This window comes from Sturnira hondurensis, unplaced genomic scaffold (genome assembly GCF_014824575.4).
Source record: "Sturnira hondurensis isolate 20B ecotype Veracruz unplaced genomic scaffold, ASM1482457v3 Scaffold0024400, whole genome shotgun sequence".
NCBI lineage: Eukaryota > Metazoa > Chordata > Mammalia > Chiroptera > Phyllostomidae > Sturnira > Sturnira hondurensis.
The window spans coordinates 1,073,213-1,086,818 of record NW_028097031.1 but is presented as its reverse complement, the minus strand read 5'-3'; the positions used below and the strand labels follow the sequence as shown (position 1 = coordinate 1,086,818).

General features: G+C 43.4%; 1 protein-coding gene across 1 annotated transcript; it reads right to left on the bottom strand.

Moving 5' to 3' along the window:
• Positions 1-4,493: 4,493 nt before the first annotated feature.
• On the bottom strand, positions 4,494-11,932 carry MRPS30 (mitochondrial ribosomal protein S30). Its single transcript, XM_037038501.1, has 5 exons — positions 11,308-11,932; positions 9,880-10,025; positions 8,981-9,086; positions 7,553-7,729; positions 4,494-5,701 (listed from the first exon to the last, which is right to left on the bottom strand). The coding sequence occupies exons 1-5, from the start codon at positions 11,894-11,896 to the stop codon at positions 5,412-5,414; spliced, it is 1,308 nt and encodes a 435-aa protein (XP_036894396.1). The 5' UTR covers positions 11,897-11,932; the 3' UTR covers positions 4,494-5,411.
• Between the last annotated feature and the right edge of the window lie 1,674 nt (positions 11,933-13,606).

The window sequence follows — 13,606 nt, the reverse complement described above, 5'->3', positions numbered from 1 at the left end:
GTTGTAAACATTCTTTTATCTGTATGTCCCCTGGGTAGTCCATGAGTCACTCACTGCACAATCTCATTGAGTTTCCAATGAACGTGAATGTGGAATGTGCTTTAACGCCAATGTTAGCACCTGGCACTAAGAAATGTACTCACAGTGTGCTTTCCATTTCCCTCCTAACTTCCTCTACATCTATTCAAATTATGAAGCCAGCTTCTGGACCTTACGCATCATGAATCCAGCTGGAGATCATTTGCAAACTAATATGCAGTTGACATGAATATTAAATTTATAAAGAGAAATATTATGACACCTTGTACAGGACTTTGCCTATCAAAGATTACAGGTAACTTGGTTTCCCAAATTGCTGTTTACCACTGATCTTTGCCAACTGATTGGTGTTTCAGCCGTAGCAACAGTTTACTATAAAGAAATCCTGTCCATGTTAAAGAGGTTTTCCACTGTAACTAATCTGAACCAAGACCGAAGACCTGTGAGATAAACTAAAACTGACTAGTTCTTGACCTGTAGTTAGGACTAGTTCTTGACCTGAAGTTTTTAGTTTAATTTTTTAACTGAAAAAATTTATTTACTGACATTTATTTAAAAATTTATTTACTGAAATGCATGCTAATTTACAAATACCACCCTTTCTTGAGGTAATGATCAATTTAAAGATGAACTCCTATCTGTTCAAGAAAATAGTACACTTCACCGAAATAAATATGATACGCACACCTGAAAATATTGTGCAAACAGAAATGAGCAAGATAAAATAGTGTGCAATAGCTATTGGTTTACAGACACACATTGGCACTATATTACCATATTTTAGTATTGTGCCATATTGTGGTCTTTTGGCATTTACCATGTTTTTCTGTGTATAATATGCATCCACGCCTTTGTGTGCATTCTATACTGGGTTATTATACCCATGGTATGTAATCATTGTACTCATGTATAATGTACATCCTTATTTTTCCTTCAAAATTTTAGGAAAAAAGCAATGCAGTATACTCAACAAAATTTGGTAATCAACACTGAAAATATGAACTAAGCAAATTATGTACAGCTTTTTACAAAGACTACAGATCGGGTATCCACTGACTTCCATTTTAAGAACAAATTCCTAAATACCTAGCTGGATCCTTTATTTCTTTCTAAAAACGCCCCTTTGGGTGTTTTTATTGTCTCTCATTTCTGCTGGTTTTCCTTCTCGCTCTTTCTCCTACTGTGCTCAGTTATTGTATGGGGATATTGTATCAGAAAAACTGTTTGGCTCTAGCTGGTGAAGCTCCATGGATTGAGCACTGGCCTGTGAACTAAGGCCGCTGGTTCCATCCCCAGTCAGGGCACATGCCTGGGTTCCAGACCAGGACCCAGGGGCCTGGGCCTGCCACAGCCAGCCAACTGGTATTTCTCTCTCACATCAGTGTTTCTCTCCCCCTTTCTCCCTCCCTCCCCCTCTCTCTGAAAATGAATAAAATCTTTAAAAAAAAGGAGAAACTGTAGAAATAATTGAGGTCTAGAAAAGTATTTTCTCCAGATTTGCGTCCTTCAGGTTCCCAGTGCATAAGTTCACCCATGTTGAGCATTTCAGATTTTTCTGCGCTCTCAAGGCAAGTCCATTCTAAGCTCCCTTCTGTGTGAGTGGTTCACCCTTCCCCCAAAGATGCGGTCCTTCCCCTCCAGGCTCTCACTCAGTGATTCTGCCAGGGCCCCAGCCTGGGGGGTCTCCTGCTCTACCTTCCATCCCCCTCCTCTCACAAAGCTGCTGCTGCCACTCCTCCCGTCAGACCCTCTACTTAGTGAACCAACCAGGGCAAGGGCCCAGTAACGGCTTCCCTTTCTGTGTTCGCTCTTCCAGATGTCAGTCTGCCGACCAGTCCACCTACGCCAGCTCTCTACTACCTTCAAGTTCGTGTTTCCAAATAATCTAGTTAACCGTTTAGGGAAGCAAAAATCAAGATGCTTTTCGCTTGTTTGTTTTTAACAAGTTGCCTTGCAGCTCCTGGCCAGTCTGGTCCGACCCTCCATTTGGACCCTTCTCTGGTCTGCCCGGGGCCCCAGCCCGTCAGAGCATCCTAACCCTTCCTCCACAGCTGGGGCGTGCGCACTGGAGACCCCTCGCTGAGGGTAGAAAGGGAAACGAAATACCCAGTACGGGGTCCAAATGGTCTCTGGATGCCAATTTGGGTTCTGTAAAAATGGACAAGTTTTCTCCCAACCTCATAACCGAACTCTCAAAACAAAAGTCAGGGTTCACTCTGCCCTTCAGGACACACAGCGGGCAAGGGGCCTGTGTGTTTTGCCAGCTAACTTCACATATCACCCACTCACTCAAAAAACACGTCTCACTTCATTTAATTATCCTGAATAAAACTGACTTCTTCGTAACTTCTCATTACTATAGTGCCTGCCATTGGAAAATTGAGATTTCTAAAGCCTAAAAGGTAATTGTAAAGACTGGGTTTTATCTCAAGTAAAACAAGTTCTTAATAGCTATCTGGATCTCAGGGTTCATAAACTCAACGCCTCAGAAACAAAACATTCATCAGAAATTAGTGAGGTGTGCCTGCCAATGTTCGCCAGAGAGAACTAAGTGGGAGGGCTGGGACAAACTGCGGGGGTATGCCTCCTCTAAAGCACTGCTCCCCAGCCTTTCTGGTACTGGGGACCAGTTTTGTGGAAGACAGGCTTTCCACAGACTGGAGTGGGGGTGGGGGATAGAGGGGGACGGTTTCAGGATGATTTGAGAGCACCACATCCAAGCTCACCTCCTGCCGAGTGGCCCAGTTCCTACCAGGCCTGGACCAGGCCCGACCAGCAGGCCGGCCCACTACTGGGAGGTTGGGGACCCTGCTAAGGGATCCAGTACTAGTTCCGGCTCCCGTCTATCCTCGACATGCAAGAACGTAAACCTGGAGTCACCAGATCTTCCAATTTTTCAGAAGAATCTGCACTGTGGATGTTTTATAACCCCTCTCTTTTAATGTTGACAATGAAAACAAAATCCCGCACTGTGCGAGGTCAAGGGGAAAGGCCGAGACAAGCTGCACTGCTCAACCGGATCACGGCCAGCTGCAGACCCTGCCGGCTGCCTCAGGAGCTCGGCTCTCCAGGGAGGGAGAGCTTGAGACTCCAGGCGACCCTAAGACAGGGCTTGCAGCCCGCTTTTAGTTTACAAATAAAAGTCAGGTTTTACCCAGGCTGAAGACACGGAGAAGCTCTTTCCAAGTAACTAACACCATGCAAGCCCTCATCTTCCTACGATCAGGATGGTTTTTAGCCATTCAAACCTCGATGTAAAGTGGTAATTAAAAGGCACAGCTTGCTCATTTGTGAAGAAAGCTCTGTGAGGTACACACTGCAGCATCGCGTTATCTCCAGGACGTGAACAAGGTGACAAAACCACAGCACAACGAGAATGGGGATTCCCACGTTACAGGTGCACAGCTAAACGACGCTCAATCTGTTCATCTTAACACACTTTTCATAGAAACATTATGACGATGCATGTCTGCACTAAAATACTAAAGCATCAGATTAATAAAAGAAAGGATGGTCCCCTTCTTCCGCCTTCAGTTTTTCTGAAGTGGTTGGTATCTGAGTTCTTGTTGTTGAGTCTATACATCACTGCGCAAACACTGAAGGTAAATGGGGTAAAGCTTCATTTCTTTTGTCCAAAAGCTAAAAAGGTTAGAAAAAAATGAGATCTGGGTTCCCCATCAATTCCTGTCTAAAGAATGGAACATCTGCACTTTAAATGAAGGGGCAGTTTCTTCACAGAATTTAGAAAACAGAAGGTCAAAGTCACAACCTACACGTTAAACCCGAGACTAATACTGTAAACTTATAAAACACAAATCCATTACTGAATTCCCACGACTAACTCTAGTCTATTATTAGGATGGGTTCTTTTTGTTACTGTTTTAGTGTATTACCTTTTTATTTGGGATTTCTGCATTTACAGTGAAATGTGCATTTAACGTGCATGTTTTTTAGTGATTTAAAAAATATTAGAACAAGCTTATCAAATGATTGGAGTAGCATTCCAAACTTTAGGTTTGTTTCATAAAAAGTTTGAACAATGCATGGATAAACTGTGTGCTGGACCCTTGCGGGGAGATGTCTTAGAAATATTTTCATTATCTTTATGGTCCATTTTAGTTTCCCATCTTTACTTGATGAGTTAAATATAATCCTCTTAGGGATAGCAATGGCATTTGAACTGAATCCTAAATATTTTAATTACATAGCATTTAAAAAGCACTTTCATATACATTAACTCATTCAATCCCTACAACTGTGTGAGATTATTTGGTTTCAGGAAAACCCAAATCAAGAATGGTAACCCCAAGAGCTCCAAGTTCAGGAAGTTACGAAGTGAGAGCCGAGATCAGGAGGTACCTTTTCACTTGGACCCTGGTACGGGGGCGCTCTGGACGTCAGCCTGCTGTTGAGGACAAACCGAATGCACCGAGAGGCGGAGAACAGTGCGCGCTCCAGAATGGGACACAGCACAGCACCTTGCAAAGTCAAGATGTCCAAATGCTGTTTCTCCGGGTTTAGCTACCATTTGTGACCAATTGTCCCCTGGCTTCTGGCTGAGGCATCTGTCAATGTAACTGTGCCCTGTCTTGAAAGCAAGGGAAGGAGTAAGAAACGGAGGGAAGGAAGGAAAAAGTCATTATTTGTCATATAACTACCGCATGTAACAGCTTATTTTAAATGTTTACAACATTTGCATTGTATAAAACAAGAAGTACATGGTTATACAAAGTAATTCTTTTGGCTCACTAAAAATGTTTTGAATTAATCTTAATTCTCAGCAAGACGAATGACTTTACCAACCACTGATTTAGAAAGATAGCAAACCCAGTGTCCTAATCTTTGGATAGAGCAAATAACACCAGGGGAAGTTATGTTAACATTGCTTCTTAGTGCTAAGAACCTAGGCTGTGTATAACTCACCAGTTACACTATTAATCAATCACCTGCTAATTTGAGAAAGCCAATTCCTCTGGCACTAAGTCTTCTGTATCTGCAAAATACTGTTTATTTTTTAAGGAGTTTAAATGGGACTGAAAATTCTACTGTCAGGTTAACAAAGACACTTTGAAAAGGAAAAATATTAACAGAATCTGTATATAGTCATAAGCTGTTTGAATTATTATTTTTGTATCACCTTTAAAATCACTCGCAATACCAGGTATTGAACAAGCTCAACCAATCTCATCAGTTAGTCACATAAATAAAACTGCTTTAAAATCGACACACTGTAACTAACATTAAATTTCTCAGCATACATTTTCAGCATACATTTTGAATGAAAGGTCTAACTGCAGGTTAACACAGATGTATTTTTATTGTGCTTCAGTAAAAGTTAAGCGTTCCCAGAGTCCTGAGTCGAAGGTGTCTGCTCAGTGTTCCACCAGCGGCGACCCACCCTCTTTTGGTCTATTCAGGAGAAAGTGAACTATCTGAAGCAGAACATCATCGTTAAAACCTTTCACGTCACCGTCTTCGATGGCTTCATAGAGAGGCACACTTTGTGTCCCCCAACACATATTTTTACGCGTGTTGTCTCGGTCAGCTTGTGCAGTCAGCGCCAAAGTGTTTAACTGGTAGCAGAAGAAGGAAAAGTATTTCCCATCTGTGATCACACCCTGAGACACAAAAGGTCGCGTAACATCTGCTTCGCTCCAGAACCCTACAGAAGAAAGTGATAGTGAAATTCACACTGGACTGTATTTTACTGAAACAAAACACACGCATTAGCAGTTTTACTGCTAAAACTTGGATATTTTACCTACCAACTGCCTAAAGATCACAGTTTCCCAATCCAGTGTAACCCTATATTCCATTTCTGTACCAAAACTTACTCCCCCCACTCCAGTATCCCCAACTCACGATCCACCTTCTCAATAACGCCTGCCGTCACAGCTTTCAACCTGAACTCACTTCACGCAGGCGTGGCAAGCGGCACCAGGCAGACTCCCCTACATCTGGTGTTAACTGCTTCACTACTCCCCGACTTCAAATACATCCCGTTTCTCAGGAACATCTACCAGGCAATAACCACGATGGCCATTTACTTCACCAATCCACACACACAGAAAAAAACCTTCAGAAAAAAACACCTTTCTAAGGACTCCAACCATGTCCTTAGACAATTTCTGTGTCTTCCTTTTTTTGAAACCGATATTTCAAAATCGGTTTTATGAGTTGCTATCATTTCACTTAGCGAGTCTTACATGATAAGGTTTCAGGCTGCCTTCACTCGAAGACTTCTCACTTACTCCTATCACAGAATGTAAGTCAACAATTGTGAGTACAAAGGTAAAGCATATTCATGAAGGAAAAAAGGGAGCTGGGCAATAAATAAACCTGTATAAAAATTCCTCTTTGGTACTTACACGGGATCAAACTAGTGACATACTGTATCACTTCAGGTTTTGTGACAAAATCCAACTGCCCACAATGGACTCTAANTCACTCGAAGACTTCTCACTTACTCCTATCACAGAATGTAAGTCAACAATTGTGAGTACAAAGGTAAAGCATATTCATGAAGGAAAAAAGGGAGCTGGGCAATAAATAAACCTGTATAAAAATTCCTCTTTGGTACTTAAACGGGATCAAACTAGTGACATACTGTATCACTTCAGGTTTTGTGACAAAATCCAACTGCCCACAATGGACTCTAAAAGCCCTGAGACACAGCCTCCGGCTTCCTCCCTTCCTTCATTAGCCTTCCTGGTCCTTCAAGACTGTAAGTCTGTTCCTGCCTCAGTGGCTGACTTGCCATTCCCTGTTTCTGGAGTGTGTTCCCCCAAGTTCACACTTAGGTGGCAGCCCGTCACCATTAAGGAGTCCATTCAAATGTCACTTTTCCAGGGACCTCTTCTGAACTGTGTCCACATAAATTCTGCCCCCCATCTCATCTCCACCTGTATCCCATAAATCATTTGACCCCTTTTCTAGTAATTTGCTTCATGGTATCACCACTACCTATGAACACTACCTGCTTGTTACCCCTACTCGTCTCACTAGACTATAAGCTCCAGAAGAGTGGGGTCTGCTTACCTCATTCAGCACTTCATCTCCAAGGCCAACAGCACTGGTACCTAACAAGCACCCGCTGTTTGCTCAATGAATAAATAATCTGCTAACCCACATGCTAGGAATGTTCGTCGAGGAAGTTACAAAGAGCTGTGGTTTAATCTACTGTTTAACCCAACGAAGCATTTGCTTTTCCAGCTTCAGAAAGTGGCTATCGTCTACAGAGCCGATTCAGTTGGCTGTAGTCTCTGAAATGCTTGAGGACACCATCAGAAAAAAGTACACTCCCACAAAAGTGGGCAACGTAAAAGATCAAATGACTAAGTGCTACTTGCCAACTGCCAATGTAAAACACTTATTTGTGGATTTTGAAACAACCACATTTTGTGGTAATGCAAGTTTTCAAAACATTAAGATCCAATCCACATTTTAACCAAGGAAATGATACTAAATTTTTAAAATGTTGTATCTTCTAAGAATAACAACACCATAGCTTTACCTTGATACATAGCTTGAGCTCCGGTCCAAGCAAAAAGGCTTGCGATGGCGTTAGCTCTAAACACAACTTCTATTTGATCGGCACAGTTCTGCTTCAAGAGCCTTTCCCGATTCAATTTGTCGGGTAACAGATGAAACTGGGTGTGACCGTAACAGTATGGATCTGCTGTCTTTGATCCTGAAGAGCAAAATAAACAGAGTTCACATGAAATGACACGCAGATCACCCGGGGCACCCATGCTCCCTATCCACTCCAAACCCCGCCCCCTCTCCTCTGCACACCAGGGCATCAGTTGTCACAGTACGCCGATGGGAAGGCTACTTTATTTGTTGACTGCATTGATTAGAATAAAGTTACATTTCACATGAAAGCACAGTGTTAGCTGTCATCATGCCGTTCAACTGTGACACAGGATAAGTCAAAGGAATATATAAAAAATGGATTTAAAATTCCTTATTATTTCAGTATTTTTGAAACCCATTAGTCATCATAAGGACCTTGGTTATTCTCCTTGTCATATTCTCCAAAGGATACAAACATTTCATGACTTTATATCCTCACCCAAGGTCATGTGTATTGCATTTTAGAGAGAAGGGAAGGCAGGGAGAAAAAGAGGAAAGGAAACATCGATAGGTTGCCTTTCGTCCGTGCTCTGGCCAGAGGTTGAACCTGCAACCCAGGCAGGCACGTGCCCTGAGCGGAACCGAACTCACGACCTTTTCGGTTTGCAGGATGATATTCACCCAACTGAGCCACTGATCAGGGCTATACTACATTTCTGAGTAAACAAAGTAAGGACCAATGTTTAATAAAATGCTGACATGCCTGACTTTACTGGTAACATCAAAAGTCTCCCATAATTCACTCTCCAAGGCCACAGTGACAGAGAAGGGGCGGAGGGAATAGAGCTGGAGGACCACTTTGAGCCGCTTTTTAAGAATGTTCCACAAGTCAGCTGCAATTGACAGAAGAAGGAACACCAGCAGAAGAACACACTGCATGACGGTGGACGCCAGGCCTCACTACTGTTTACACGCCTGATGGCACCACACCGTGCGAGACAAACGGGAGACTTTCCCTAAAAAGCCAATTGCTGCATCTCAAGTCCAGTTCTGTGCTTTTTATTTTTGAACAAACCTCAAATTATTGTACTTTTTCTACATAATATAGCAACAAAGTTTAACAAGTATAATTATTTTTTAAAGTTAAATATTGCTAGTTCAGTAGAACCAAGTAGAACCAAAATTTTAAATGGTAAGCTGAAAGAATATTTCTTTCCAATTTTCAGGCACATTGCCACTATCTCAGACTATGACTTATACTGCTCATGAGCTATGTAAACCTTTGGTCAAGAGGAACTAATTATGCAAATGTGCACAAGGCACCTGAGACACATGTATGGCACAATACATCAAAAGAGAAACTTACCAATAAATATGATATTTTCATATTGTCGTTTGTACAACGGGAGTTTGTCTGGCTTAGAATTCATAACAGGGATTTCTATAGGTACAGAATAATCCAGCGGCACAAACTTAAAGAAAAAGCAGTAAGTGAATTAACAGCAACACTAGTATATTATTTTACTCACATTCTTAATAGATTTAAAAATCTTAAATTGAGATGTCTTTGTAAAATGATAACACTACCATGTAATGATGGGCTCAATCCAGCCAGCAACCAGTTTTCACAAGTAAAGTTTTATCGAATACAACCCGGCACATTCATTTACATATGGTACATGGGCTAGAAGAACTAAGGTGAATAGTTGCAACTGAGAGTTACAGCCTTCAAAGCCTAAGGTACCTGCTAACAGCCCTCAAAGCCTAAGGTACCTGCTAACAGCCCTCAAAGCCTAAGGTACCTGCTATCTAAATTTTTACAGAAAAAAAAACGAGCCACTCTGACAGAGACACACAGACAACCCTAAAGTATACTTGTTTTCACCAAAGGAACTGTAAATACATAAAAGAACCAGCCTATCAGTGTAATAAATGTATTAATTTATGACTAGGTGGTATAGGTACTATAAATTACAATACAGTGACAAACTATTATCAGCTTTTTCTATTTTTAATATTAACAGAAAAATTTGTATGTCCCTGAAAACTGATGCCTTAACCTCACTTAAAATGATTATTTGACATTTGGGGCACTCTTATATCACGCAGGTTAAAAAGCTGAAGAATTTCAGACAAGATACACTTGAATGAAACTCAAAAGGCAAGGACTCCATTCAGAAGTTTTCATTTTGCAAGTCCTTTACCTAGCCTGCTCGTGACATTTCCCCATAAGACAGCAGAGGCACACACGTGATAGACCCTTACCTCTGGGAGCTGTCTGGACATTCGAATCTGGTTATGTGGGGTGTCATTTATTTGGTATCTCAAGGCATCAACTCGGCCTTTCCGATGACCATGACGAATAATTTCTTCACCACGCCACCAGTAGAAGTGAACTGGACGTTTACAATCTATCAAAAGATATTCAAAATGTTATTGCTTAGATCAACTTGGTTATTAGAACACTAAGCTCAGCTATATAGAACTCAAAATGATTGTGCTAATTAAAAATGTCCACAGTAGTCTCCGATATAAGACAGTGTGGTTATGTGACAATTTAACTTACGTGATCATGACTTAAATATTTATTGTCCACTTGGGGCACCACTGCACTAAATGCTGTACCCAAAGCCTTTTCTCAATTACATCAGGAATATCACACTAAGAAGTTCAGTAGGAGTCAGAACTGCCCTATGAATGACTACCTAAATCTTCACAATAACTGTGAAAGGGATGGATGGTTGTCATCGTCTCCATTTTACAGAGGAGGTGACAGTCTTGAGAAGGTTAAGTTTCCCAGGCCATCAATCAGAGCTCAAAGCCCAAGACACTTCCCTCAAGACCACTTTCCAATGAGAGGGAAGTACAGGCAGACCACAGGACGCAGAGAAGCATGCATCTCCCGTGATAACAACGTTCAAAAGACACTCACGTGGCTACTGGGTGGTAGACATAAAGTGATGAACAGTCAGAAACACTAATTATTAAAGCTGTCTGTCTGTTAGTTACTCTTCATGCCTGCACTAAACAGACGTTGCTGACTGTTTACTGGTAACCCTGGTCTGGGCTGGAATCCTGACAACCAAACCCACTAGCTGTTGGCTCTTTTGACTAAGTACATCTTACGTTTCTGTGCCTCAAGGTTTGTTCTGTTTCTTTTGCAAAACAATGCTACCTACCATAAAGTTTTTGTGAGAATTAGTTGGCACATATAAAATTTAGAACAGGGCCAAGCACATAGTAGGCACTGAATAAACGTTAGGTATTTTAATCAATGTCACCTTTAATGTTCACAATTCAAAGTACTCTTCCCGTAATTCTCATCTTGAAAATGAAAAAGATTAGTCTGAAACCGGTTCATACATTGACACATGGCCACGTAAATGTTGGTGGAAGAGCCAAAAGGCAGCCCAGGTCTCTCCCTCTCTCTAGGAGACCCAAGTCTGAGCCAACACTGCTCTCCGTTCCGCAGGACTATCACCAGCATCAAGGGCTGGAGTCCTGCAGACCCGAAGCTCCTAGCCTAGGGCTGGACAGTTAGGTGGCAGGACCCAGTCTGCGCACACCCTACGATAAGTCTAAACAGTAGGGAAAGAAAACTGACAACGAAATGAAGAGGGGGCACACCAGAGATGCAGGGGGTCCCTGCCACCCAAACATGCCCCGCCCCCCCGCGGCAAGCCCGGAGCTCACCCAGGGCGGCGTCGGCCAGAACTGGGTTGTGCACGCTGAGCAGGCCCACGAGGGTGGTCACCAGCTGGTCCAAGAAGGGCGAGGCGAGGGCCTCCCGCTCCCGGTAGAGGGGCGCGCGCCCCTTGCGCCGCAGGTAGAAGTGCTCCTGCAGGAGGCAGTCGCACGCGGCGGCGCGCAGAGTCGCCAGGTCCGGGACCGGCGCCGGCGCGGCGGGCTGCGGCGGCAGGCCCGACAGGAACACGGTCTTGGTGAAGCCCTGGTACCAGCGGTCGGCGTTCAGCGCGAAGGTCTGCGGGTAAACCACGTACTTCATTAGCTGCATCCTGGTGAGGATTCGTATCTTCTCGTCCGCGGACTGGGCCGCGTGCACCTTCGCCTGCCACCGCTCCACTCTCCGCTGTCGCGCCGCCTTGCTTTTGGCAGTCAGGGAGGCCACAATCGGCGGGTAGCGCGCGACCGGGACCGCCGCGACGTCTGCAACGGTGACATCTGGAGCCCCGACAGCGGCCGCGGGTGCGGCCGCGCCCGCGCCGTGCAGTGACCGTCCTGGAGCGCGGGGCACCAGCCGCCACCACTTGGACGCCGCCATCTTCGCCCGCGGTCGCGGGCCGGAGGTTGGTTTCTTCGATTCTTCCGGCGGCCGCTGGAAAGACCAATCGGAAAGCGGAATGTCAGCCAGTCTTCGGAAGGCCGGCTGTCAGTGGGCTCGAGAAACCCGCGTCATCCCTGTCTTAGCCAATCAAATCGCTTCCGCAACTTAGTCGCTTTTGGGGTGGAGTGTCCTGTGCATGTAGGTTTTCCGCGGGTTGGCTCGGGGCGGGAAAAGAAACTTAAACCAGAACCTGCTGCCTCGGTTGTTCGTCGGGCCCCGTTGGCTTCTGGCCAGAAGTCGTTTTGGGAACATTCTGCGCAGGAACTTTTAGCGCTTGGCTAACTTTCCTGGTTTCATTGGTATACGACTTATTGTCTGAGGCTCGTCGTTTCTTTTCCGTTTTAGTTGTTGGGGTTGAAAGTACTGACCCAGCCCTGGCACGTGCGGCTCAGTGGCCTGAGTGCTGTCCTTCTAACCAGAGGGTCGCTGGTTCCTTCCCCAGTCAGGGCACATGCCTGGGTTGCGAGCCAGATCCCCGATAGGGGGCGCGCAAGAGGCAACCACACTTGGTGTTTCTCACCCTTGATTCCCTCCCTTACCCTGTCTCTAGAAATAAAATCTGTAAAAAAGAAAGAAAGAGAAAGTACTGCTCCAGCGTGAGTTTTGATTATATATGCTTATATTTTAAATGGTGAAGGCATTGCTCATGAGCACTTCGAATGTGAGGGAAATAATTTCACATAGCTCTACTAATTGATGCATAATTTGTTTAAATGATAGAATCTAGAAAAAGAGGGATATACTTGGATTTAACTGAAGAAAGGAAATAGCAAAAGAATTGTGTTTAACTTTTGCTGTTAAAGTCCATTATCATTTCAAGGTGAGTTAATCTCTACTAACCTGTGAGCAGCTGTTGATCATTACCTGTGCAGCAGTTCTTGAAAGTTACATATTAATGGATATTATATTTATGTATACTTTACTAATTGGCATTTTGATGCCTTACTGGATGGTAGTATTTTGCTTTAGAAGATTTAATCCAGAAGGAAAACACGGGGAAAAAACTACTCCTAACTTCTCATTGCCAGGACCCTCTGGGCTGATCACGACTCTGCTCTCTGAATAAGAAAACGGGAATTTCCTGTGACTCCGTCAGCCAGTGCTGGCCGCCTGTAAGGGATGACCACTTCTTTTTAAGTGCTTGCCTGTGACACAAAACTCCAAATCCTGAAATTTTCTCATTGCTTTTTCCTAGGATTGAAATTCTGTGAGAAGTTCCTTGCTTTTCTGTCCCTGGAAATTCCAATCAAAATGCAAATGTCTCTAGAATTGAACATCTGGATGATATTCACCTAGGGATGCAAACATCTCTCAAATAGAAGTAGCTTTACCACCAATTACTGGAATTAGTAATGGCTATTTGTTTTAAAGATTATTACAAAAATAACTGAAAATTATCTTAAATCATAAATAAAAATTAGAGGAACTTTTGCCAGTTTTTTGACATAGTATCAAGCTCTTCCTTGTACATGAATTTATAGGTGTTTTAAATTTATTTTTTTAAAGAGTGTTTTTTAAAAAATATTTTATTTATTTATCTTTTTAGAGGGGAAGGGAAGGAGAGAGGAAAGAAACATCAATGTATGGTTGCTTCTCATGCATCCCCTGCAGGGAACTGGCCCCTGTGGGAAACTGGCCTGCAACCTA